We start from the raw sequence: 25,618 nt of genomic DNA, 5'->3' as shown, positions 1-25,618 counted from the left end.
ACAAGGAGTTTTGCACCAGGCCAAATTTCTCCAGGTGACTCGGTTGGTTTTGGTAGGAGCAACATGGCAGTTATCAGTGACACAGAATTAAAAATATTCAGGATAACTTGCCCAAAAAAACCTGCAGTCATTCTGTGGCTTTATTAACTGAGAGCAGATCATTAATAATCTGTTAAACCGTTAAAACCCATCAACACCAGGCCGGAGCGGCTCTGATGCATCATATTGTATGTTCACATTAGTTGTAACACACATGGCTTCATGTGTTAAAAGACAACGTGGCACTTGTACCTCAACTGTGCAGCTCTGCAAATCATGACAGTGTAAGGATTATTGGAAACATAGAAAAATATCAAATTCAATTGAAACATGATTTCCAATACAGTCTACGTACACTTCTGGGAATGATTAGACAAATTAGATCAGACAAGAGAGAACCAGAGTTCAGGAAAAATCTACCTATTTGACTTTTAAGAATATGTAACAACTTCTAAGAAATATTTCCAAGAAATCCTAGTCAGCTACTTCTGTCAGTGTCTGTAATGTACAGGCAGCATGGACAAAATAACAGGAACACTGAGTATACTGCATTAAAATTTAACACCAATAACTACAGCATCATAAAAATGCCACAGAATTGAGTCAACACCTCCGACAGCCTCAACAAAAATAACATTTTAAGCTTCACATGTGAACAACATATTGCAGAATGCAATATACTGTCAGGTGTTCCTGTTTTTTTGTCCCTTAGAAGCCAAAATGTTCAGAAATTGTTACACGTGTCAAAGAGAAGTAGTTTACATGCTGAAAGATGTTTGATTAAAAATCCTGCAGGTCCATAATCTTTGGGTTTGAAAGCCTCCTACTCTAGATCAGAGAAAGTGTCCACTCGTGGATTTAAAGGGGTAGTTTGGATTATATGATGTGTGGTTGCATGAGGTGCTTATCTATAATTAGTGTGTTTGTTACAGTACATGCTGGTCGGCACAGCCGCAGTTTGGAGAAGCAGACAGGAGTACCAACGCGGAAGCTAGACAACGAACGGCTGTGGACAGGGTCAGCAAGAAAAGGTATTTTAGCCACTTAAGGAAGGTCTCTCTGAAAAGACAAAAACAATATCAGTTTAATTGTACACTATAGAATATTTTCACTGCTTTACCTGTCCACCAGACAGCCTTTACTGACGGGAAACCGCTGTAATATAAGCCAAATATCATTCCGTACAAACCCACCAAACTCTATAGGTTAAACTGGTAATTTTACTTCACAGAATAATGGAGTTTCTGGACTTTTGCAGCCTCAATCTCTTAGTTTCTTTATGTTATTTTGTGATGTCTGTGAATTCATATGAATCTTCTAAAGCACAGATGTCACACAGTGACACAAACTAACTATCAGATCTAGGCAGCAGTCGACCAGCAACTCCTGTGTTCTGCGAGATAAAATTACTGATTTCGCCAATGTAGTTTGGTTGGTTTGGAGAGAGCGGTTTCCTGTTAGAAAAGAGCAGTCTGACAGCAAGGTAAAATGGAAAAATATTCTTAATATAACGTAAACATAAATTGATTGGTTTTTTTAGGTGGGCTTTTTTGAAGTGGCTAAAATACCTTTTGTTGTCGACTCCATCAACAACAATTAATTGCTTAGCTTCCATGCTTGTACTCCTCACTACTTGTCCTAACTGGGGGCGTGCAGACTACCCTCTCCTGACTATTGATAAACACCTCATAAACCCCATTTCTAATAATCCAAACCATCCCTTTAATAACATAACAATCATGAACATGTAGCTGTGATCCATGACACAAAATTATCTCAACAGTAATTCTCTGGTCTCATAGTCACAGAGTCATAATCCACCTGTCTGTAACCGTGTTGTAACTGGCACATACAGCTGTGACAGTCTGACTGGAAAAGGCAGAAGTCAATCAGGCTGCGAGGCTCCTCGTCACTCCTCTGAGCGCAGAGCGACGTGGCTCAGTCTTCGGACTCTCTCATAGAAGAGCATGTAAGCGTTGGAAGACAGCACCTCGTGCAGGCTGGCTTTTCGTACCGAGTCGTCCGACACCCACAGCCACTGGGAGCTGAAGGCCGAGGAGCTGCGGGGTGAGGAAGGGCTGCGGCGGTACGTGACGAAATGTCCTGAGTGCATGTCACCGTGGTGAACCAGCACAGCCGTGAGCTGGAAAAGGTATTCTGTAGAACTGGAATGAAAGACACGATGATCAAAAGACAAATACAGTTTCTCCAAAAGACTGTCTAATAAATCAGACTAAAATCTCTCAAATGTGTTTAAAGTCAAGGTAGGCAGTTTTCTTTTTGGCGTCACTTTTCATGAAAGTGGAAAGAGACGACTTTTGAATTCTCCCCTTAGCGTTACTGTTTGTGCCACTGTTGCAAAGACACCTGTATCCTGTTTCCTCAGAGCCTCGACACATTTAGGGTTTTCCTTTAATTTCCCAGCTGTCCGTACATCATTACAGGTGGGATAAATAACATAACGCTTTCTTGCAAATTGTTACAGATATGTCAGAACTTCTAAGATGTGAATCTTATGAGTTCTGACAAGTTACGGTATCTCTTGAATACCGGTACTAAATCTTGCTGTTTACTTAATTTATTTAATAAAAATGACTAAAGAGAAAACGCTGTCTCCTCTCTCTTCTTTAGTTACTTTAAAGGACCAGTGCGTAGGATTTAGCTGCATGTAATGGTGAGGTTGTAGGCTGCAACCACCTGAGTACCACTCACCACTTTTTTACTCTTTGTTAAAATTAAATCCACTGACATACATACATATTGAGAGAGAGAGAGAAATGGACAACATGAAAGCTCCTCAAGAGTGAAGCCAAAGAAATTTGCCTGCCCCCTGGTGGCCGGTTGTAGTACAGGTCGTAAATCCTGCCTCCATAATGTTAATAGATATATGGGCCAAACTAAAATGTCAAAATACACATCAAATAAATTTTTCCCAAAGATGGTTTTGTCATTTTATTTAGTTCTTATCACACTGATGTCTGTTCAAGTGTTCATTTTCCTTGTAAGTTTGGTTTTACTTATTTATTTGATAAAGATTAAAGACGTTTCATGTCATGATTGACCAGCTGTATTGTTTGTCTCGCTGTCGCAACGACCCTTACACAACACCAGAACACCAAATTGCTTTCTGTTTTCTCAGAGCCAAGCTCTGAGGGGAACTGATCACTTTGTAATAAGAGAGAAGAAAGAGGCATGTTCACTGAAGAGGTAAATTGAAAGCTTTGTAATGATGGAGAAAAGGCAGGAACTGGTCCATTAATTTAGTTTATAATGGAGACAACATTTTCATGGGAAAATCGTGCCCGGTGGCACACAGATTTGCAAAGTCAAAATGAGGCTTACAGGGATAAATGTGATGATGTCATTACTCTGCAGTCATGATACCGTGCAATCAATATTTACTTCTTTATAATAAGTTTAAAAAAAGGCTCAGACTGTGAAGTTTGTTGTGGTGCAACAAGGACAAAAAGAAGTAAATAAAATACTCGAAACCACGGTAAAAATCAGATCAACGGTCTCTCTCTACATTTTCTGATTATTCATGCCAACTGCTTGGATGAATAAATGAATACACAGCAAAACAGGACTTGATATTCATTTTACCTGTAGTCATATGTGAGGCCGATCTGTGTGTTCACAACAGGAGAGTGAAGAAACACAGACGAGTAGGTTCCATTGGAAAAAGGTTTGTTGTTGTTGTTACGATGTTCTGCTTCTGGAAAACAAAAAATGAATGATGTCAAAAACACAATGAATGTGAAGCAGAATGATATTGCAGAGGCGACGAATCCAAACCCACCGGTGCCATTAGCGGTCGGCTTTTCCATGGAGTCAGCTGAGTTTTCTGCCTTTATGGAGTTTGGGGCACATTTGACCCGCTGACTTCTCTGTGTGGAGGCGTTGTGTTTGTATCGGTCCATTGACAGATACTCTGTGAACTGAACGTGCTCCTGTCTTTTGATGGGCGTTCCCTCACTGGACCACGTCAGTCTTTGTAAATGGATGCACAGGCACTGGGGGAGCTAGCAGAGGCAGGAAAACGTAAGAAAGGCACACAACGGTAATTTTAGAACATCTTTGGCCACTGAAAGTTACCAATTAATTAATTAATGTGATTAAAGTTACCTTTCCCAGTTTTAACTGTTTGACAAACGTTGTCCTCTGGCTTTCCAGAACTTGCCCATTTACTGTGGTCCCTTGTTGAAGCTGAGGAGAAAATATCCAAAACAGAAATTAAAAAAGAAAAAAAAAAGCACAACCTCTTTAACTAAGTATTTTTAAACCCTGGACCACATTTTCCCATGTTTTTGTGTCTAAGTGACTAGAAATAAATCATCTGTTTCTGGATGAACAAAAAGGATCTTATTGTTTAAAAAAGGTCTAAATCTGTAGGGATCCTTTCCATAATGTTGTCAGACACTTTGAATAACAATCTGAGTTTGTCTGCAGCCTGTTTGCGACTGGTGACTGAAGCATTCTCACTCAATACTGCTACAGTTTCAAAAAATGTTGCAGTGGCTCCCAAACTTTTTCTAGCATGCCCCAAAACAAGTTTAGGTCCCCAACCTTACAATTATGATCAATTATTAACAATAGCTGGGGAAGCAAGCAGTGGTTCTGTATCCCCTCAGAGGGGCCCACCCCCCACTTTGGGAACCACTGCTGTAGTGGATGTACCTTGGTGCAGTTTTCACACTCTACTTCTTTGATGGTTTCTGAGGAGATGAAATGCTGAAGACACTGATCTAGAGACATAGGTCGACCCTGAGGACAAACACGGCTCAAGTTATGACAAACACAAGAACACAAAGGTAAAATAAACTGTTATATTATAACTTTAAATATTTACACATTCTGCTTACCCACTGAGGTAAAGGAATGGACAGGGAGAGGCTCTCGAATGAGTCATACCGCACTGGACTCTAAACAAAAGCAAAGCAGAAATCTTAATCACCTCAAGAAAGTAGAGATTCAAATAAGAGAAAATTTCCTCTTCATTTCTCCGGCCAAGAACAACCAAACAAACTCACTTGTTGTTCACAGCGTTTGCATGACATGTTGCTTGTTAACCGACCATGAAATGGATGCTGAAACTTCCAGGGACTGGGTATTGGATGAAGAGGTGCTGCACATGAAAAATAAATACAGATTAAATATATTTTATTTTGTGGTTTGATATTTTCAGCTCCGTAATTTTGTTTCTGTCTCCATACCTCGACTTCTGCAGGTCATAGTTTTCTCATCTTGATCAGGGAGACTCTGGTATAAAACAAACACACGGAAAAACTGGGGATGAAGTACCAGATTTGTCATGAGTTTGGGTTAGCTGAACTTCAGAGCATACTGGAGGCATCGGCATGAAAGAGAGAATCTGTGTGCAGTTTTAAGGACCAGTACAGAAGTAAATAGATGATAACTTACCTCCAGGGACTGCATGTCAAACAAGTGAGTGACTTTGGGTTGACGATCCCGCTCCTCCTCCAAAGAAGATGTAAGGACATGAAAAAGTTCATGTGCATCCTGAAACCAACAGAAAAAGACAAGTGTTAATACTCCAGTAAAACATGAATGTAATTTTGTTACTTTGTTCGTTTGTTACTTTCAGTGGGAGTTCACCACCTCACGTACATGGAGAGAATTTGGATGGAAGTGTCTCATCACATTTTTTTAATTTGCATAAAGTAGAAAACACACTTTTACAGGAGAGGATTCCAAGTGCTGGACACTGTGTGGGAGCAAAAACACTGGCATACAATTTTGGAATATCCAGACATTTCTGGTCAGAGACGTACAAAATATTGGAAGTTTTAAGAAGCAGTTTTAATATGAAAGTACCTTACCATTTAAATATTCATTTAGGGCACTTCAATGAATATTTATTTGGTGTTCTGATATGTGCACTACTGTACTGGCTGTTTCCTGACTCCCCCACAATAGAGGAACAGACAGATATAGTTATATATAATGGAAAAAATATCTTTTTCACTTTGCCTACAAATGAGCAGATTTGTTAAGTTTCCTATGTATGAAAGCCCCGGCCTTAATGGACAAGGCTCCGACTAACAATTATTTTCAGAATTAATCAATCTATTAATAGCTGTTTGTTTTAAAATGTCAGAAAACAGTGAAAAATGTAAATCAGTGCTTTCCAAAGTCAAACATGACGTCCTCAAGGTTCTTGTTTTACACAGAACCCAAACAAATTCAGTTTACTGTTAGAGAGGAGTAAAGAAGCCAAACACCTTTCACATTTGGGAAGCTGAAATCAGAGAATTTTGCCTTTGTTTATGTTTGTTTTTCTGTCTCTCTTAAAAAAAATACTCAAACACATTGGTCGATTATCAAGCTAACTGGCAACTGATTTAATAATCAAGGAGTGAAGAAACCACAAAACAACAAGGCTGTTTCTTCATACTTATTTAAATGCTTTCAGCTATCCTGGAAATAAATAAAGAACCAATGCAAAAAATAAGTAAATAAAACATTTCACTATATATGTAGAAATACACCCTACATATAGAGACAATATAAAAATACCGCTCAACATCATTATTGACAAACCTGCTCTTCAAACGAGCTGATGTGCCACCGGTACAGTCTGAGAACATCCAGGAGGCATCCAGCATCAAGTACATCTTCCTCTCCAGGCTCATCGCTGGACAGAGCTGTCAGCACACAAACATTATTCATGTCAGTATTATGTCCACTAAACCACAGAGACTTACATCACAGACTGGTTTTATATTGTTATAATAAAAATATTATGGGCTAACTGTCTCATAAAGAATAGTTATAGTGGAGAATATTATCTGAAGTATAATATAAAAAGAAGATAAAGATCCCTATGTGCAAGTTGAGTTCAGGAAAATGATCATTAGCCCTCGAGACCGGCAGGTTTAATGCCACTCCAGAGGAGGACAAGCTATTGCTTGGTGTGTGAGCTGGGTGGAACTGAAAATGAGGATCCTGTTTTTTGTTTTGCTTTCCTGTCTTCAAAGACATGAGGGATGTACTTTTTACTAAAATGTAAATGCCATTTATGTTGAATTCCTTCAGCTTAATGATTATATGACAAAATCGAGCTGAGCATTAGGAAGGGAACCGTTTTTGCAGGAGAATTCATTCGGCAAGCTTGGGAGAGAAAGCAGAATATTTTGTTCAAGACTGGGCTGTAAAGTAACCTGTGAGTTTGGAATGAAAGGAAATGTAATAACATGTTTGAAATCTACGACTGTACTGTTGGTGTCTTGTATACCTGTGAGGGTTGGAAACTTTGTGTGCAAAATAAAACAATTAATTTACCTTTGAGAAGCTGAAGCAGTGTCATGGACAGCTGGTTGTCTTTGCATGACTGGATCATAGGTGAGCCTGAAAACTTCTCCAGCCAGCCGATGAAGGACGGACACGCTGCTAAACCCTGAAGCAAAGAGTTCAGGAAGCAGGTGTTGCCTAAGTTCAACAGACCAGGAACCATACCTGAAAGAAAACACAAGTAAGTTATAAGTGACTGCTTTACAGCTACATTATAATCTGTGATTCACATTGTCACACTGATTCTCACCTCTCTTTCGCTTCTTTCTCTCTGTGATTGGGCCCCACAAAACATAAACTCCAGCTGCAATTGCAGCAGCTATTCCACCAATGACACCCCAATTTTTTATCATCTTGTTTCTGAAAAGACAAAATTATGTTAATAAAGCACAAAGGGTGACTTCAGATGGAGGGGAGTAAAAGAGAAAACATGGGTAAAAGCAATACAAGAGGGAGGAAGACATGATGGTAACAGTTAAATACGGATTCATACTTCAGCGCTGTTGATGTGTTTTTATTTACACCAGTATCTGGGCACTGTAATTGAAAACGAGTGCTTTACTGGCAGTAACACAAACATGATTTCTGATAAAAGCCAGCAGTCCCTTTTTTGTGTACTGAAGACAACTATGTTGCGTCTCAACAGGTTTCTGTTTGCATTGTTTTACAGATCTTTTACTGGGTTTATATTTTATTATATCTGTTGACATGCACTGTCAAACAGAAAAAAAGTGAACTAAGATGGTAAAGATCTGCAGCAAACAGAAAAGTAATATGTATGAGAAAACAGCTAGCCTACATAAAAAAAAAAAAAGCTAAACAAAGCAGTCTATACTGTTGACATCAGACCTTTGGACTCAAGAGTCTCTTTAGCCAAAACCAACACAAATAAAAACTCTTGTCTTTCTCTCAGAAGCATGTAAGAGAACTCTTATCATCACATTCCCTACTTCTGTGTCTTATAATTGCATACTTCAGACAGATAACAATGTGTCAAGTATTGTAAACTAAATTAAAACTAAATTACAGTTTTTTTCTGGGTCATTTTGGTACATTTCTCAAATCATCCTTAACATTTGCAACACAGTAAGTGCATTTCTTGAAATAGTTCGTACAAACAATGCTACACAGTGAATGACCTGCAAAACCCTGTAACTTGCTCAGAATCCTTAGTTTATCTCTCAAAAGTAAACATATGTCAATGAACATGTCAGTGCCATCAGAATGGCAAGTCCTCATCTCATTATTTGCAAACAAGTTAGCCAGCGTACTCTGATATAAACTACGGCTAAGGTTTTGATAACAACGTTTGAAAATGCACAAGGCTGCACTTTGTCTGGCATATATCAGTTTCAACAGAACAAAGGGACACAGTGCTGCATGTGGGAGATTGATTGCAAGAGACTGGACAGGATTCACTTTTACACTTTCACTGTCTGTACTGAAATTTGATGACAGACGATGTTATTGTGATACAGAAAAGAAAAAGACAAGACTGTCTTACATCGCTACATAGCACAAAGAAAAAAAATTGCAAATGTACACAAAAGAAACAACCCTGAGGCAGGACTGTACATGCAGTGCTGTCTGAGCAATCAGTGCAGCCTTTCTACACCTCCTGTCTGCTGGGGCACTGATACTCATCACATCACAACTGATATTCACCTGAGAGAAATCTAACAATTTATGACTCATTTACAAAACAGACTTATAGCAATGTATATGTTTGACAGGTTAAAACAACTGGTACAACCATGTTGCTTGCAATGACCAAATTTCTATATGTTTTGGGGGGAGACAATTAATTGATAATGTAGGAAACAGCAGACAATTGCACATGATCATTTGCATGAATGTGTCAAAGCATTTGAAAGCTGTTAAGGAAAAAGAAAAAGAAATTCTGAGAAACTGTGGCATGGTCGGTGACCTTATCCCTACATTTTGTGACTTCCCCAAAACACAAAAATTTTGGAAAAAATATCAAAGAAAGAATGTAGAAAATTCTGTTAAGAAGACATGTTCGTTTTGGATATTTCACTTTAACATCTGTTTACCACGGACCAGTTGACACTGCATAACTTGCTGATAGGATGAAGCTCAACTCTTCCATAATTGATCAGTGGATAGAAAAATGACTACACGACGGACACAAATACCCAGCTCCAACTACAAACACAACTATTTTTAAAAGGATATGGACACCACTTATTGACCAAAGCAACTGAGAAAATTGTAACAATGCTATTTATAACCCTTTGAGCCGTTTATTTGAGGTAAAAAAAAAAAACAGACCTCACCGACTTCAGATGCCATAAAGCCTCTTCTACATTAGCCTCGTCTGCTGGTGCCACAGTTAGCAATCTTGAAACTGATAATTTGTTAGTTATGTCAATTTTGCAGCCTCTAAGCAACATTACCTAGATAATAACGATACTAAACCATCCCCATCTCATCTCACCAATGTGTCACCACGGACCAGCTTACATTAGCATACAGTAGCAGGTTAGCTTTAGCCCTTCGGCTAACTTACCAACAACACCGAGGTTGGGCTGCCCTCGGCAGGCTATGTCGCCCCCATGAATAACAATCCAAGGTGCTATCTTGAAATAAAGGTAAATGTTATCATTACTACGTATCTCCGTCGGCAGGTTTTCTAAATGAAACGTTAAACCGGACTCGGTGGCTGTCTGTCCTCCTGTCTGCGCATGTTACACTGTGGGTCAACGTACGGCGACGTCGTGACCCGCATTACTGCTGACCCAGTGCACCAAAATAAGCTTTAGATAGTTGTTTGCCAGGGTGAAGGTTTTACCTGACTACGGGTCCAGTGCCAAGGAACTCCCCAATAAGCTTATCAGAGCTTTCTGGTCTGCACCACAACATCCTGCTTTCATTGCGGAACTCTCGTCTTTGGTGCCGAGTTTCAGGACGGGCCCGAGGAGGAACGTACCGAGGTGCTCATTGTTTACACTCCGACCAACAACATGTTTATTGCGCACATTCTACAGCTGCAGCCAATGTGAAGATGCTTCACCTTAACTACATTTATTTTTCGTATATACATAGCTATTACTTTATTTTGTATTTATTTTTTATTCATTGTAAACTTAGCTAAGCTGTTTTGGATTAGTTTATATTGTTTTAATGAATGCAAAAACAATATTCCTATTGATAATTCCAACTAGAACAGTGTGCACTGTATCGCTATAAAGAACAGTTAAGTGAAAAACGTTGGAACCAGATGTTGATGTTAATTGTTCCCCCAATTCAGGGCCTGAAGCTTTGCTACATTTATTTTATCTTAAATTTTTCTTACTCAAAGAAAGTTATATTTCTAGATCAGTTGTTTTAGTCTTTTCTGTCTGTGCTGTTTGAAATGCTTCCAAACAAACAGTTTTGTTGTTTTTACATTACTGGCCCAGTATTGTATAGATGCTAATTTTCTGGCTGCAAGGCTCTTCATCTCAGGGATTTTAATATACAATTATAAATTATGTGTCTTTTATTATATTATATAACAATATAAAATGCTTCCAAAGCTTTATCTCTCTTTAACACCTTAGTCAACAATCGCCCATTGTAGTTTTTATTGCCATTGCTTCAGTGACAGTGATGTACTATTAGCCTTTTATTTATTTATTTATTTATTTATTTATTCATTCATTCATTTATTTATGTAAATCCTTGCATCGTTCTCTAAATTTTGGTTCACAGTTGCTTAATTCCCATCGGAAATCATCATCATATACTACATCATGTTTGGTCTATTATTTTTTTGTCTATTTGTCTATTTAATCGTAATTTATTTCATTTTATTCTGTTTCAATTGATTGATTTAATGTTGTATTAATGCATTTCTTCACCTTAGATAAAGCACATTGAATGCCAATGTTTTTGAGAGGTGCTACAAAACCTACCTTGCGATTTTAATAAGAAATAAGTGGAAACTACACATTCCTTTTATTGATCTCAGTACGGACAGCATTTATCATAGCAGCAGGACTGTTTTGGAGACGTTCGTAAATATAATATTTTTTGGGAGAACCCCCCCCTAAGTGAACAATAAATAAAATCAGATACATAAATAAATAAAAAAAAAAATAATGCAGGCTACTTAAAGTAAAGGGTTTTCTCATTCCATCAGTCAGATTCCCAACTGCATCAGCCTAGAAATCATATTTTGTCATATATATCAGTAAATGACAGAAAATGATTATGGAAATTCCAATTTTCTAAATAAGCCAATCAATAAGGAAGATTACACCTTGTTTGCATCACCTGAACCCTGCAGCCCCTCTCTGTCTCTGTGTGTGTTGATAGAAGTCATGTGTAGGACCTCCACAGTGATGATCAGCAGTCATGTAGTGTCAGCTCCTCCTCGGCTCGTCCTATCCACTCTCTCCCTCTCGGTGTGTCTCACGCTGTGACTCTCTCACGGCGGCTCCTGATTGGCTGCTGTCGGCGGACACCGGAGCAGGTCGCTCTCCTCTCCTCGGTGCTGAAATCGCTGCTCCGTCGTGAGAATAATGTAAACGGCGATGAGGCCAAACGGAGCGTCGGTCAGTAAACACCAAAATGGACGATGATCTGTTCCAACTGAGACAGCTGCCGTGAGTAGACCCCGATCTGCAAAATTAACGCCTTTTGTTTTTAATTCAGTCCGTTTAATTCAGCCGTGACAGCGTGTTGTTTGGCCCGACGCGTCGCCCTCTGACAGCTTCGCATCTTGTTTGTGTTTGATTAGCCACAAATAGCCTTACACATGCCTTAAAAGCAGCAGTCATCTAATAACAACACATATACACTTATATAACCGAGAAATATTCCTAGATTCATTAAAAAATAAAAAATAAAAATAACAGCATGGTCAGCCACCGCAGTTTGTTTACAGTCATAGCATTTCCTTGAGGAGACTATTTTGTTTTTGATTATTAATGTGAAGCACGTTTGCTGTGATTTTTAAACTGATCAGGTTTCTATCTTAACTTGTAATTGTGTTCGCTGTCATGACTCAGTGCCTAACGTGATTTATTTCAGCCCTGCTGCACCTACATTAAGCTAAAGGCTGGCCCAGAGCCTTGCCCTCATGAGGAACATTTCTCAAAGAAATTACAGTAGAAAAATCATACCCTTCTTACAAGAAGTACATAAAAATAATGAATTTAAGATAATAAAATGTTTGTTAATTAAACAGTAAAAAATACGGATTTGGAATAAGCAGACATATCTATTCCTCTTAGTAAAACCACAGAAAGAAAATAGAATGTTTTCCAGGGGTTGTTGCAGTATTGCTGCATATTTGCACATAGACATTTGCTTTGATTGCAGATAATGCCTGACATTTAAAAATAATTAGAACCAAATACAAAATAAATCTGAAGCAACATTATTACAGCAGTAATGTATTAAAGACAGGGGTGCTGCCAGGGGGGGAAAGTTAGGACAATTCTAAGGGCCCGGGCCTGACAGGGGGCCCTTTGAGGGCTATCAATATTATTTTAATAGTATTATCTATCTAATCTTTCAGGGGGCCCAAGATTTGTGGTGGCGCCCCTGGTTAAAGACTAGCATATTTCAAGTAGTCTGTGAATTGTGAAGGACTGTGTCAAATATGTTACAATTGTCCCTAGTCTCCCCTATCTTTTTTCTAAAGAGCTTGAAAGTGAAAATTATAGTTGTTGGACATCTCAGACTCATCTGCAGCACTGATACCTTCAATTGAAAGTGGGCTTTGTTATGTAATTACAGTGATTAAGGCATCACTGGCACTCCTCAAGTTCTCTTATAGTGTTTGTTCCTTAATGAACCATCTATTATCTACATGTGGGAGAAGATTATACCTTCTATCTGTTGAAAACATACACATCTATGGGTGTTCAGGCTTCATAAGCTTGCCAAGCAGTAAAGAGCAGTGTGCAGAACTGTCAGCTGGCCTGACATGGTTCGCCCAGAGGACGATATCACCACCCATTCACAAAATCACAGCCTGAAAAAGAAGCTCATGTCACCTAGGCAACAGCCTCTGACTCTCATCCTTACTCAGCCTTGCCCTGGCACCAGTCTGACCAGACATACTGTAGAGATGATTAACCTCCCGGGCTTTTAAAGTAATTACACTGTTTTCTTTTTCCTTTTTTTTTGTAGTGTTGTCCGCTTCCGTCGCACAGGTGAGAGCGCACGCTCCGAGGACGATGGCGAGAATAGAGAACAGGTTGTCAAGATCGCAGAGCAGACCGACCTGGAGTCTGTGGCGCTTGGAGATGGAGCTCCGGTGCCTCGAGAGTTTGCAAATCCAACTGATGGTACATTTTTTCCATTTAATTTATTTAATTTAGAAGGACAGCAGACATAACATTTCTGTGAATTTTCCCGGTGTTAACCACCTGGCTAAACTGCAGTCCTCTGCCAAGACATTTTGAAACCTGTCAAAAAGTCTGATAGGGTGCACAAAACTTCTTTAACTTCCCTGTCCTTACACTTTTACACTCACACTCTCTATTTTCCTTTCTCCCCAACAGAAGTTAGTAAGTAAATAAAGTTATTTAGTGTGAGAATCTTTCACAGAGCAGGGTCACAAAGGATTTCACAAACAATTAAAAACTAAAACCAGAATTTCAGTAAAAAGAAACGAGCAATAAACAGAAGCAGCAAACACAGAAATATACAAACAGCAGACATCAAGGTCATTTTATATAAATTAGCTGTAAGCTGTAACCAGTAAGTCCTGGGCTGAAGACCTATGGCCTACTGGTCACTACGTTCTGCCACCAAAAGGCACCTGACACAACCACCACAACAGAACCCGAAGTCACAGGCTAGACTCTTCTCTTTTGTGGTTCCCTGGTGGTGGAAGAGTTACCAAACTCTGTTTGAGCTGCAGAGTCCCTCTCAGTCTTTAAGAAAAGATTAAAGATTCAGCTCAACTCTGAACTTGATAGACTGCAAAAAATATTTAAAATATCATATTAAAACAAAATAGATAAATAAATATTACCGGCATTGCCTCTTGCACTGAATTTTGCTTTGTGCCACTTACAGGTTGTTCTCTCCTGATTTGATTGTTGCTTGTGATGTATCAGCTCTCAGATGTTTGGATAAAAGCATCCACTAAATGAAGCTGTAAATTCTAAGTTGTACTGGTGATATTAAGATGGAACGGGTCAGAGATGCACTCACATTCAGATTCATTCTGTGTCGTCCTCAATAGAGGAAATTTGTCTTCACAGTCTGTACACAGAGGATGAGAGTGCAGACTGTGTTGTCGCAGCAGAGCCTGTGCCAGGCCAACTCGGCCACCTGACTATATGTCTGTGTGTGAAAACAAGGGCCACAGAATGAATCCTGAGTTTGATGGCACAAATATAAGATCGGTGTGATGTGAGTCATCTTGCTGGACCTGGTCTACAGCCTCGCAGCAACGTCTGGGCTAGTCGTAGACAGTTCAGGGATGATGACAGATGTTCATTTAAAACATGAACCTAAAAAAAGCTCCCAGGATAAGGGCGCAGTGAAGACCTGAACACAACTTATATTCAAACAGACTTTATTCTGCTAAACAGCTTCGCCCTGCTTTAGAAAAGTTAAAACAATAAAAGAGCCTATAGAGCAACAGTCAAGCATCGTGAGAAAAGGCACTGAATATGACATAAATAAGCCTATTTAGTATATATGATTGTTATTTTTTAAATATATAATAGAGAGAGAGAAATGCATAAAAGGTTTCTGATTATCAGGAAAACATCTCTGATGCAATATTCACAGGAAATGATGTGCACAAAATCCATCCAAACTGCTCGTTTTACACAAACGTCCTGCAGTTATTGAGTTCGCTGCTTGTGTTAATTGTACAGTTTACCAGTCGCTCTGTGCTGTTAATGTGAAACACTGAATATAATATGAAACATCCAGAAAACAGTCATCAGAAAGAAGAAAAAAGGTTTGCAGCCACTGAATAAGATGATGCCACAGATCTGATCTGTAACGTCTGTCCAGAGATGATTTCTATCTGCTAATTGAAATATTTCCACATTACTAATTTCCCTCAGACACATTTATGGTAGAAGATGCCGTAGAGGCCATCGGCTTCGGGACATTTCAATGGAAACTCTCCATCCTCACTGGTCTGTCCTGGGTGAGAACCACTACTTCCTGGAAATATCTCAGACGCTGTGTGTATATGCGTGCATTCTGTTGGTTAACACTCGTCTCTCGTGTGTTTGTGTTTGCTCAGATGGCCGATGCTATGGAGATGATGATCCTCAGCATCTTGGCCCCGCAGCTCCACTGTGAGTGGCGGCTGCCCAGCCTCGAGGTGGCACTGCTTACATCGGTAATAATGGCTCTCTAATGTCTTTAAAGTGCTCTTGCTTGCAGTGCAATATGACCGTCCTGATAGTTATTGATTAAGCGCTTAGGGATTGTTTTGAAATAAGTGCTCATATTGAACAGTGACAACCATGTGGAAAACAATCGGGCCCCTGATGGTTTACTGTCACCAGATATGTGTTGCAATATGTTGATTTGAATGACTATCAAAAAGCATATTTACTTCTCTGAGATTTTACTGAAGGTGTTGCACAGAAAGAACAGTGCATTTTTTAAAATGAACTTTGTTTATTGATTTTCTCCACATAATTACAATAGAGAGAGGTGCAACCAAACAATAAACCCATGGTACATAAAACCCCCTAAATACAAGGAAATGACCTATAAACAACCATAATCAATGCAAACATATATAAAGCATATAACCATAGTAATTAAGACCAACGGCAAGGCAACTATATTAATAAAATAAAGAAAAAAATGCATTACCACAACAAAAGATAACTCAGTGAAAGACAAAAGGCGTTTCAAATCTTAACCAACTTGTTGTTAGAAGAACCAATTAAAATAAGTGTCATCTTTTTTTAATTTAACAAAATATAGCTATCTCTAATCCAGTGTGTATGTGTGGGTGGAACTGGGGATTTCCATTTTAACCATATCAGTCTCCTGGCCAACAGGATCATAAATGCTATGATGTCTCCTTTTTATAGGAAGAGATTAAATAAAGACTGTGGCACCTCAAATAAAGCAGAAAACGTGTCATGTATCTCAGTCCAGCATTTCCTTAAAGAAGGGCAAAGCCAGAATATGTGCATAGAATTTTCTGGAGTTTGTTGACATGGATCAAAAGATTGAGGCACTCTCTCAGTGTTTTTGCAAGTCGAGCTTTGGTGTAGTGGGCGCAGTATAGCAGCTCGCTCTGAATGAAACCGTGTTTGGCACAGATAGAGGATCTGTGCAGCCTTTGCAGAATCACATCCCACACATCTGCTGGAATCACCTCTTCCAGATCTGCCTCTCAGATAGCTTTAATGGATTTAAGAGAATTTTATAAATATTTGGTTTCTGAAATTGCCCCTTTTAATGAAGAGTACTGCACATTTTTTAATGACATCACTTGTAATTAAGTGATTAATATAACACTCACTGTTCATGAGAAAATAATCAAATAAAACATTTATATTCAGTGTTGTAGTGGCTCACATCAAAACAAGAGGCTGCAGCTTTGAAAATATGCATGACAGCATGTGCATAATATCAAATATGTCTTGTGAAATTATAGTCAAGTGCTTTTCAGCTGCTGCAATGTGTCTTATTATCTTTTTTCTTTCTTCATCGATGCAGGCGGTGTTTATCGGGATGATGATCAGCTCTTCTCTTTGGGGAAACATATCTGACAAATATGGCAGAAAGACAGTAAGTTCTATTAAATTCATTATTTTGTACTTCTATATTTCTGTTTGCTGTAAAACAAATATTGCGTTGAGTTTATGGGCTTCAAGAAGGGTTGACTTTCTGGTTTCTGAGTGAAAGAGAGTGATTGAAATCAGACACTGCACTGTATCCTTTCCTGAAGACTTCCATCATTTATTTAGCAGCTTGTTATGATCTGATCGTATGCGCGCACAGGGTCTCAAGATGAGCGTGCTGTGGACAATGTTCTACGGCCTGATGAGTGCGTTTGCTCCTATTTACGGGTGGATCCTCTTCCTCCGTGCGCTGGTGGGCTTTGGCATCGGAGGAGCCCCGCAGTCGTGAGTAACCCTCATTTATCTCTCTAATAAACAACACTGCAATTGATTTTGTGAGTCAGGATTAACCGGGAAATGTTCCTCCTCGTTAGGGTGACACTGTATGCTGAATTTCTGCCCATGAGGTCCAGAGCCACATGCATCTTGCTGATTGAGGTACGGACTGCCATGTACGACCCTGTATATCTCACTCAAACCCAGTTCATCCCTGACACAAAACTTTATGTTCACTTCACACAAACACTCGTCTCTCATGAGACTGACATAATTTTTTATTTTTGAGTTCATTTTAGTTTAATTAACTTCTTTAAAAAAAAAAAGGTACTCAATGTTTTTATGTTCATATGAAATAGACAATTTCTTGTTCAGTAAAATCAATAATTTGTGTTCTCTTAACATAACAAAAACACACCACAACAGCAGTTGCCGTGTTATGCTGAACGCAAAAATGTTTTGCCATTTTAACATAAAAGTGCATTTTCCTCTGTGTGTGTGTTGTTGTTGTTGTTGTTTTAACCAGCCTATTACAACTTAAACATACTGAACATGTTTTCTCGAGGTCAGTTAACTGAATTCAGTTGGTTTTTACGAAACTCAAGTCTTTAAACTTATTATTCCATCCTTGGCTTACAATATTGTGTAGTATTATGCAGCATTATGCTGTTCATAAAAAGGAAAACTTGAATTACAAAAATCATTTGTAAGTTAAACAAGCTCCAGATTATTTACATTGCACATTTAAAGTTTTGTGGACAACCTGTTTCTAGTAAGTTTTTAAGTTACACTTGTGGTGCTCTATCATCAATCAACAAGTTCTCAGCATTGAAATATAGATGTATAATTTTGATTTTTCCTCGCAGATATTTTGGGCACTGGGCACTGTGTTTGAGGTCCTGCTAGCGATCCTGGTGATGCCCACTCTGGGGTGGCGTTGGCTTCTCGGCCTCTCTACCATTCCTCTTTTCATCTTTGCCTTCCTGTGTTTTGTGAGCATGATGTTATCAGCTTCTAAAAGATCTAAAATATGTTATCAGAAGAAATGACAGCTTTATCAACTGACATCTCTGGGGTTTTTTGTTTTTTTGTTTTGGGTGGTGGGAGCAGTGGCTACCAGAGAGCGCGCGATACGACGTGCTGACGGGGAACCAGGAAAAAGCTCTGGCCACATTGAAGCGCATCGCTACAGAGAACGGAGCACCGATGCCGCTGGGAAAACTTATCGCTGCCAAACAGGTAAGAGCCTGTTTCTGCAGAACACGAGTTCTCTGAGGATTATTCATGTGTTCTACCTGTATCTGTAGGGGAGCACTGGGTCCAGTGTGTCGGGGGCCACTGGACCAGAGCAGTATTACACAGGTGAATCATATGACTACAAAACTACCACAAAGATACACAAAACAAATACATATAGACAAAACTACCACAAAGAGACACACAACAACTACAAAGAGACACTGTCTTTTTCAGTCTGGGTGTGCTCCTATAAAGGCAGGCTGGGGAGCCTTTTACGCGTCTGTGTCCGGGGTCCTGTTGTCTCATGAGCCGTCCATGCTAATTATGTTGTTATATTGTATATTCAGGTTTTTTCATGTCTGTTCTGTTAACCAGGAGGATCGTGGAAAGATTCGAGACTTGTTTTCATCACACTTTCGCTGGACCACAGTTCTGCTGTGGTTTATCTGGTAGGTGAAGAGAATGATGACCCCCCCCCCCCCCCCTTTATTTTCTTCCTGACTCTCCAAAACCTTTTGTTCCCCAAGCGCCAACACTCTCTTGTCTCCTCAGGTTTGCAAACGCCTTCTCCTACTACGGACTGGTGCTGCTCACTACAGAGCTGTTTCAGGAGGGGGGTGCATGTGGAAGTGAGTCACTGCTCCAACACCAACAGACGCCCTCACACACTCAAGGACACACACACGGATTTTTATTTTGGTACACTGATAAATGAGACATTGTACTTCAGTGAGCTGTGTGTTGAAGCCCCGGGAGATAAATGTAGTGTATATTTCTAAAACCAGAGAACTGTGTTGGCAGTCTATATATTTCAAATGAATAAGCATCTAATAAATGATTCCTCTCAGAGTCAGTGAATGAATCAACTCTTAATTGAAAACATTTACGATGGTCTCTAGGACACTAATGGAACCTAGCCATTGTTAAAGTTATTACACCTGTGCGTTTCCTACTCTGCCCAACCAAGATGTCTGCCAGGATAAAGGTCTGTGCACTTTGGCAGCATGTTTTTGCAAGAACAACAGAGGCATCACAGGCTGAGCCGCTGTTTTGGTGTAAATTTTCTTGTTTTCTGTTGCTTTATACCTCCCTCTAGTGTCCAAAGGTAATAAGAGGGAGCTCCGGTGCAGCCTGGAGTGTAAATATCTGAACTCTGATGACTACAAAGACCTGCTGTGGACCACCTTGTCTGAATTCCCAGGTACACGTCAGTTCATTCTCAATGTTAATCCACATATTTATTTTTTAGAAAATAATTCCACTATTGCATAATTTGCACTGGATCGTAATTCTGTTGTATTACTAGAAAACTAAAATTATGTTGTGAGCAGTGGTGGACAAAGTACCGTACTCAACCCCAGTGCTTGAGTCAAAGTATTGATACTCCTCGTCAAATATTACTCAACTACAAGTGAAAGTTGCTCAGTCAAAATTTTACTTGAGTTAAAGTACTAGAGTTCTTGCTTTTAAAAATACTTAAGTATTCAAAAGTACAAATTACAAAGTACATATTCTAATATCAATACATGCTGTATTGTTTTCACGATGCATTTACAGAAGCTTGTAACTCTCTGAAACCACCTGATGACGCACTGACCTGCTTGTAGAACCACTATGTGCAATATATCCCACCCCACCCCAATAGACTTACTATTTGCTGCTGAATGCTTTGCACCTCATACTTGACTACTGCACTACAGGTATTTACTTGTGTATTTTTCTATTTATTCTTTGTATGTATGTGTAGATCTTATTTGTAAATATGTACGACTACAAGCACGTTTTGAGGATGACACAACTACAATTCTTTGTGCCCGCACAGTGACAATTGAGTTCTTGAAACAGCTTGAAAAGTCCTGTTGAGATACAATATCTCTTCAGCCAGAGAGTCCTGGTCAAGACTGGCCACAAAAAAATAAAATAAAAAAGTTTTATACAAAAGTACAGACGTCAGACAACAAACATACTCGGATCAGGGACTAAACTGAATCATGGTAAATAATGGCACTTATGAAAAGCAATAACACTCTTCTTTCAAAACTTGAACAAGGCAAAGCAGGAAAATGCTATGTCATTTCTTTAAATTCAATAATGATATTAAGATAATTTGCAAGTAGTAATTATTATGTTCCAAGTTTTTTCTCAATACTCTACACATTCTTTACACGAATAATTACTGGATAACTCTGCTTATTAGTTGCTGCAGATATTGCTGTTATTTCTTGATGCTAAAAAGGTCATATATATGAATAATGATAAATACTATGTTAATTATTACAACTGTTGCTATTTCAGTATATTTCAGGGACAGATCAGAAAAACAGAAAGATCGCTTAACAAGAAGAGCAATCATTTATAACCTAAAGTAAAGTAGATCATCATATAATAATAATATTAATAGAGCTCTCTAATGGAGCACACTTTGGCAAGATGACAATAATTACATTAATAATGGCTGCATTCCATTTAGGTGTGACAGGGCCCTGCTGGCTCACTGACAAAACTTCTGGCTAATTAATAAAATGGAGCCATCATTATGTTATTAATTACACGTCTGCTTTCCCTGCAGTGACACGTCAAGATGTCTGATCTGAGAAAGATCTGACACGCTGTAAAATAAAGAGCAAAGCAGCTACATACTATATTTTACAAACATGTCATTTTGCATTTTGTGTTCTTAAACAGGACTGCTGGTGACACTGTGGGCTATCGACCGACTGGGTAGGAGGAAGACCATGGCGTTGTGTTTCTTCATCTTCTCCATGTGCATCATTCCACTCTATGGTTGTGTTGGGAGGTAAGGTGGATTCTCCAGAAATACTTTATTGATACCCAAAGGAAAATGGCTGCTTCCGTTCAAGAATGAAAATATATATAAGCATGGAGAAATTATAATAAAACAAATATAAGGTGTACAAATATGTGCTTCATACTACATTATATAACATAAAAAAGTACAATTATGTAAGTGACACTGCAGTGCTCAGTGTAAATAAAGGAGATCTAAAAATGTGTTAAAATGCAAGAATGGTATATACAGTTATAATAATATTAGTTGGCATGTACAGTATAGTGTCCTATTGCTGTATTATTGCACAAAATTGTTGTAATATTAAGAGAAGTCTGCAGTTAATTTAAAGGGGTTATAGCAGCTAAGGATTTAAATAAATCCAAGAGCCAGTCTTGATATGATAATATTAAACATGAAACTGTTTATCCAGTTTATCCAGTGCTACTGGATTCTCTGTTGCAGAGCGTCGATGACAGTGTTGATATTCATCGCCAGAGCTTTCATCGCAGGAGGGTTTCAGGCTGCCTACGTGTACACTCCAGAGGTGAGATAACAGTTATTAGTGTACAGCTCAGATCAAATCAATAGCTGAGAAAAGAGAAGCAAACATCAGAGCAGCTTCCTCAGTATTTTCTAAAACTGTGCAGGTGTACCCGACAGCGACCAGGGCTTTAGGTCTGGGAACCAGCAGTGGAATGGCCAGAGTCGGAGCCCTCATTACACCTTTTGTTGCACAGGTAAAACCCTTCAGTATTCTCATTAAAAGGGATAGTTTGGATTTTTTTTTATGTACTGCTGTGAACAGCAGCAGCAAAATGTATTTTAACCACCTAAAAAAATCAATATCAGTTTAATTGCATGCATTGCATGAATATTTCCAGTCTTTTCGAATGGGAAACCGCTGTTATATAGGCTAAATACCACTCTCTTCACAGCAACCAGACTCCATTGGAAAAACAGTCATTTTACGTTTGCAGAATTGCTGGTCTGCTGCTGCTTTGATCAGTTTGTTTGTGTTATTGTGCCACTTTGGTGAATCCAAACTAACTCTTGAAAACACCGAAATCACACAATAACACAGACAAACTAATCAATCAAGGCAGACATAGACCAGCAACCGCTTTGTTCTGCAAGGTAAAGTTGTTGATTTTGTCAGTGGAGTCTGGTGGCTTTGGAGAGAGTGCTATAACAGCAGTTTTCCATTTTATATATGTGTACTGCAACAAAGCTCCACAAAAAAATATTTTTAAATCACAATATTAGTATAGTATAGTATTTCTCAGTCTCAATCATTGTTGTATCTATAAAGTCACTAAATAATTAAAATAACAGCAGTTTCCCATCAGAAAAGGCTGACTGACAACAAGGTAAAGTGGTGAAAATATTCAAAATATAGTATACACTTAAAGTGACCATGGACATGAGCAACCCCACTTCAAGAAACATCATATAAGTAAATCACGATAGAAGAAGGATGTGATCATATCTGTTTGTCTTCATCCTGCAGGTGATGTTGGAGTCGTCTGTGTACCTGGCTCTGTCCGTGTACTGCTGCTGCTGCCTCCTCGCCGCCATCGCCTCCTGCGCGCTGCCGATCGAGACCACAGGCCGGGGCCTGCAGGAGTCCAGCCACCGCGAGTGGGGTCAGGAGATGGTGGGCCGGGCCTCCACCCACGGCTCGGGAAGAATCCCTCAGTCCAGCTCCGGCTCGCAGGGCTGAGGATGCATCCAAGAGCTGGAGCACGACCGAGAAAGGGACTACAGAGAGGAAAAGAGGCAAGGAGCGGTGCAAAAAAGCTAGAGCAGCTTTCTGCGCCCATCTCCAGTCCCATCCTAAGACTCTTCAGTTTAGGCACCACAGTGGCTTCAGAGAGCCAGGCAGCACAATGTTAAATATTATTATTATATAGTCTTCAACCACCATTGCTGTCACAATTTTGCCACTGAATAACTGCACATGGAGTGACTGCAAATGAGCAAATGACCTTCACGCGTGCAAGATTGAGAGAATAAATGGTGGACGATGAGAAAAAGAATAAACGAGGATTCAGATACTTCAAGCAGAGTATTTGAATCCTGCTTCTCTAAGAAAAGAGAAGCAAAGGATAAGAATAAGAGAATAAAAGTGTTTAATAACAATTTTCTTTTGAAAGAGCCTTAAAACTACCTATTCTGTTTGAGAGTTGTACTCTCATCCTGATGAAAAAGCTGCGTCTATTAGCATACTGGACATAAAGCGTAGATAAGAAAGAGCATTATCTCGTGCACATAAATTGCCTGTTAAAATACACTAACTGCAACCTCAGCTTTATAAAACGTTCATCACCGGAGTGAAGAGCAGTTCATCAAATCAACAGACCATTAGATTAAATCGGGTCTGTGGTTTCTTCATTTTAAGATTCACTTCTGTCGAGGCAGTGAAAGGACAAACTGCACAGACGGTCACTGACTCCTTTTTAAATCCTGTGTTAAATATCCTCTTTTTTCTTGTGTCAGTATCATTTCACATTTCAACATGAATGACAACAAAAGGAAAACAAGGAAAAGGCAGTGTGTTGCTCTATTAATAATGAAAATAGCACCTCGTGTGTTGATCATTATGTGGTCATTTTATATACGACAATCTGCCAAAGCCTTCATCAGAGAACGATAACAAGTAAAATCGAACAATTAACAATATTTCACAATTATAGCACAAGTGAGGCGAGTCCACATTTCCTGGACTGAAGATGAGATAATGGAAGTTAACACTGAAGTATTAGTAAATCTAAATCTGAGTATTTTCATCACCCAAAGCAGACTCAACCTTGTTAGTAAGAATTACATGATTTAAAAAATGACAGGAAACACTTTATATTAAGGTGCACATATTCGCCATTTACATGTTGCTCATTAGCATGCATGTTAGTAGCATATCAGCTCTTTATCAGTCATTACAAAGCACTTATTAATTCCTTTTGCATGACCGTATCCATATTGTTGTACATGCATTGGCCTTTATGGTCAAATAACTCTTAATTAGTGTGGCTCATGGGTCAGTCGCAACCCTCTGAAACATTTTGTGCAGCCCCTGAACATGACGTGAAATGCATGAATTATGTTTTACTCATTCTAATTTCAATAGCCTACATTTACCACATTAATCGGCTACTGTGTCAAACTGAATCCTCCTAACAAACACCTGTCAGGTTGTAGAAAGCCGCTGGTTCCACTGCAACGAGTGGCACCTCGTGAGTGTCACAGGAATTACATTCTGTCATCTGCTATAGTGCCGTTCTCGGATTTGGTGGAAAACTCTTCAGTTTAATGTGAAAGTCACCATATAAAAAAGGTGTACAAGTGAATCCAGTGTTCAAGGAATTTTTAATGTGAAACATCCATTATAGCACACAGACTTTCATCCATGTTTCTATGTTTGTCACCATACTGTATAAGGGTGTCAGAAAATATTGATTCACTTGAGTATAGCTATGTTATGCTTTGTGATACTCTATTTATTCTGAAAAACATGATTGATTTTAAATAATAGGCTGCATACAAAGGTTAGTAGCAGTTTTGTGATCTATCTCCAGCCACCGACTCTTCCGCTCTGAAGTAACAAACTGAGACAAAGAAGAAGGAAGCATTTGTCTTACCTTTGCTTGGACTGCACAAAAAATAGTGCATGTTACAGGGAGTGTCATAAATACAAATGCAGGTCAAACTCTTGTTATTACATTTTAACTTAGAATTTATGCATATAGTGGTTTGTTCTTAATACCAACTGTTCCCAAACTTTTCCATGACATGGGCCCTCAAATATCTAATAACTGCTTCATAATGACCAATAAAGAGCAAATACGCTACTAATAGTCCTATGCAAGTTAATAAGTAACTAGTTTATGTTGAATATGTGTGTAAAGTGTTACCAAATGACATGAACATGAGTATACAGAGTTACATGCTGCATCTCTTTACCTACACATGTGTACACAACCGTTTAGCAGGATGTTACATTCTGTCTGTCTGTAAATACTGTATCAATACCTGGTTTAGTTGTTGTCTTTGCTTTTGTTTGTAACAAAGGTGATGTGCAGACCAACTTTGTCCAGTCTGACTCTATCATAAACGCACTGAGCAAAGTTTTGTTAAAAAAAAAACACACATAAAAAGAGATGAACTAGTA

General features: G+C 38.9%; 2 protein-coding genes across 5 annotated transcripts; one reads left to right on the top strand and one right to left on the bottom strand.

Annotated features, from left to right (window-relative positions):
• Positions 1-1,601: 1,601 nt before the first annotated feature.
• On the bottom strand, positions 1,602-11,855 carry usp30 (ubiquitin specific peptidase 30). Of its 4 annotated transcripts, none has more exons than XM_084727940.1 (13): positions 11,629-11,855; positions 7,601-7,710; positions 7,342-7,515; positions 6,601-6,704; positions 5,461-5,559; positions 5,253-5,298; positions 5,070-5,164; positions 4,902-4,961; positions 4,717-4,803; positions 4,165-4,245; positions 3,839-4,061; positions 3,643-3,754; positions 1,602-2,204 (listed from the first exon to the last, which is right to left on the bottom strand). In XM_084727940.1, exons 1-13 carry the CDS (start codon positions 11,709-11,711, stop codon positions 1,949-1,951), a joined length of 1,530 nt encoding a protein of 509 aa, XP_084584066.1. In that variant the 5' UTR covers positions 11,712-11,855; the 3' UTR covers positions 1,602-1,948. The 4 variants fall into 4 exon arrangements, with proteins under 4 accessions (XP_084584066.1, XP_084584067.1, XP_084584068.1 ...); XM_084727941.1 differs by having other exon boundaries at positions 3,845-4,061; XM_084727942.1 differs by lacking the exon at positions 11,629-11,855 and adding an exon at positions 10,163-10,481.
• svopa (SV2 related protein a) lies at positions 11,793-24,765 on the top strand. The gene is made up of 16 exons (XM_084727938.1): positions 11,793-11,960; positions 13,495-13,652; positions 15,396-15,481; positions 15,581-15,679; positions 17,023-17,094; positions 17,308-17,432; positions 17,522-17,585; positions 18,290-18,415; positions 18,534-18,662; positions 19,038-19,111; positions 19,215-19,291; positions 19,759-19,863; positions 21,348-21,459; positions 21,916-21,997; positions 22,101-22,190; positions 22,961-24,765. Exons 1-16 carry the CDS (start codon positions 11,926-11,928, stop codon positions 23,171-23,173), a joined length of 1,647 nt encoding a protein of 548 aa, XP_084584064.1. The 5' UTR covers positions 11,793-11,925; the 3' UTR covers positions 23,174-24,765.
• Positions 24,766-25,618: the final 853 nt, after the last annotated feature.

Source organism: Lutjanus erythropterus, chromosome 10 (genome assembly GCF_056507025.1).
Source record: "Lutjanus erythropterus isolate fLutEry1 chromosome 10, fLutEry1.hap2, whole genome shotgun sequence".
In the NCBI taxonomy this organism is placed as follows: domain Eukaryota; kingdom Metazoa; phylum Chordata; class Actinopteri; order Lutjaniformes; family Lutjanidae; genus Lutjanus; species Lutjanus erythropterus.
The sequence above is the reverse complement of the archived record's forward strand: the minus strand, read 5'-3'. Positions and strand labels throughout refer to the sequence as shown.

Excerpts from the sequence above, each read along its gene's own strand:
- svopa (XM_084727938.1), top strand. The coding sequence starts at position 11,926 with ATGGACGATGATCTGTTCCAACTGAGACAGCTGCC. Across the intron at positions 13,653-15,395 it reads GTTTGCAAATCCAACTGATG|ACACATTTATGGTAGAAGAT; the intron begins GTACATTTTTTC and ends AATTTCCCTCAG. Across the intron at positions 22,191-22,960 it reads TTACACCTTTTGTTGCACAG|GTGATGTTGGAGTCGTCTGT; the intron begins GTAAAACCCTTC and ends TTCATCCTGCAG.
- usp30 (XM_084727940.1), bottom strand. The coding sequence starts at position 11,711 with ATGACTGCTGATCATCACTGTGGAGGTCCTACACATGACTTCTATCAA. Across the intron at positions 6,705-7,341 it reads ACTGCTTCAGCTTCTCAAAG|CTCTGTCCAGCGATGAGCCT; the intron begins GTAAATTAATTG and ends GTGTGCTGACAG. Across the intron at positions 4,962-5,069 it reads GCAAACGCTGTGAACAACAA|AGTCCAGTGCGGTATGACTC; the intron begins GTGAGTTTGTTT and ends GCTTTTGTTTAG.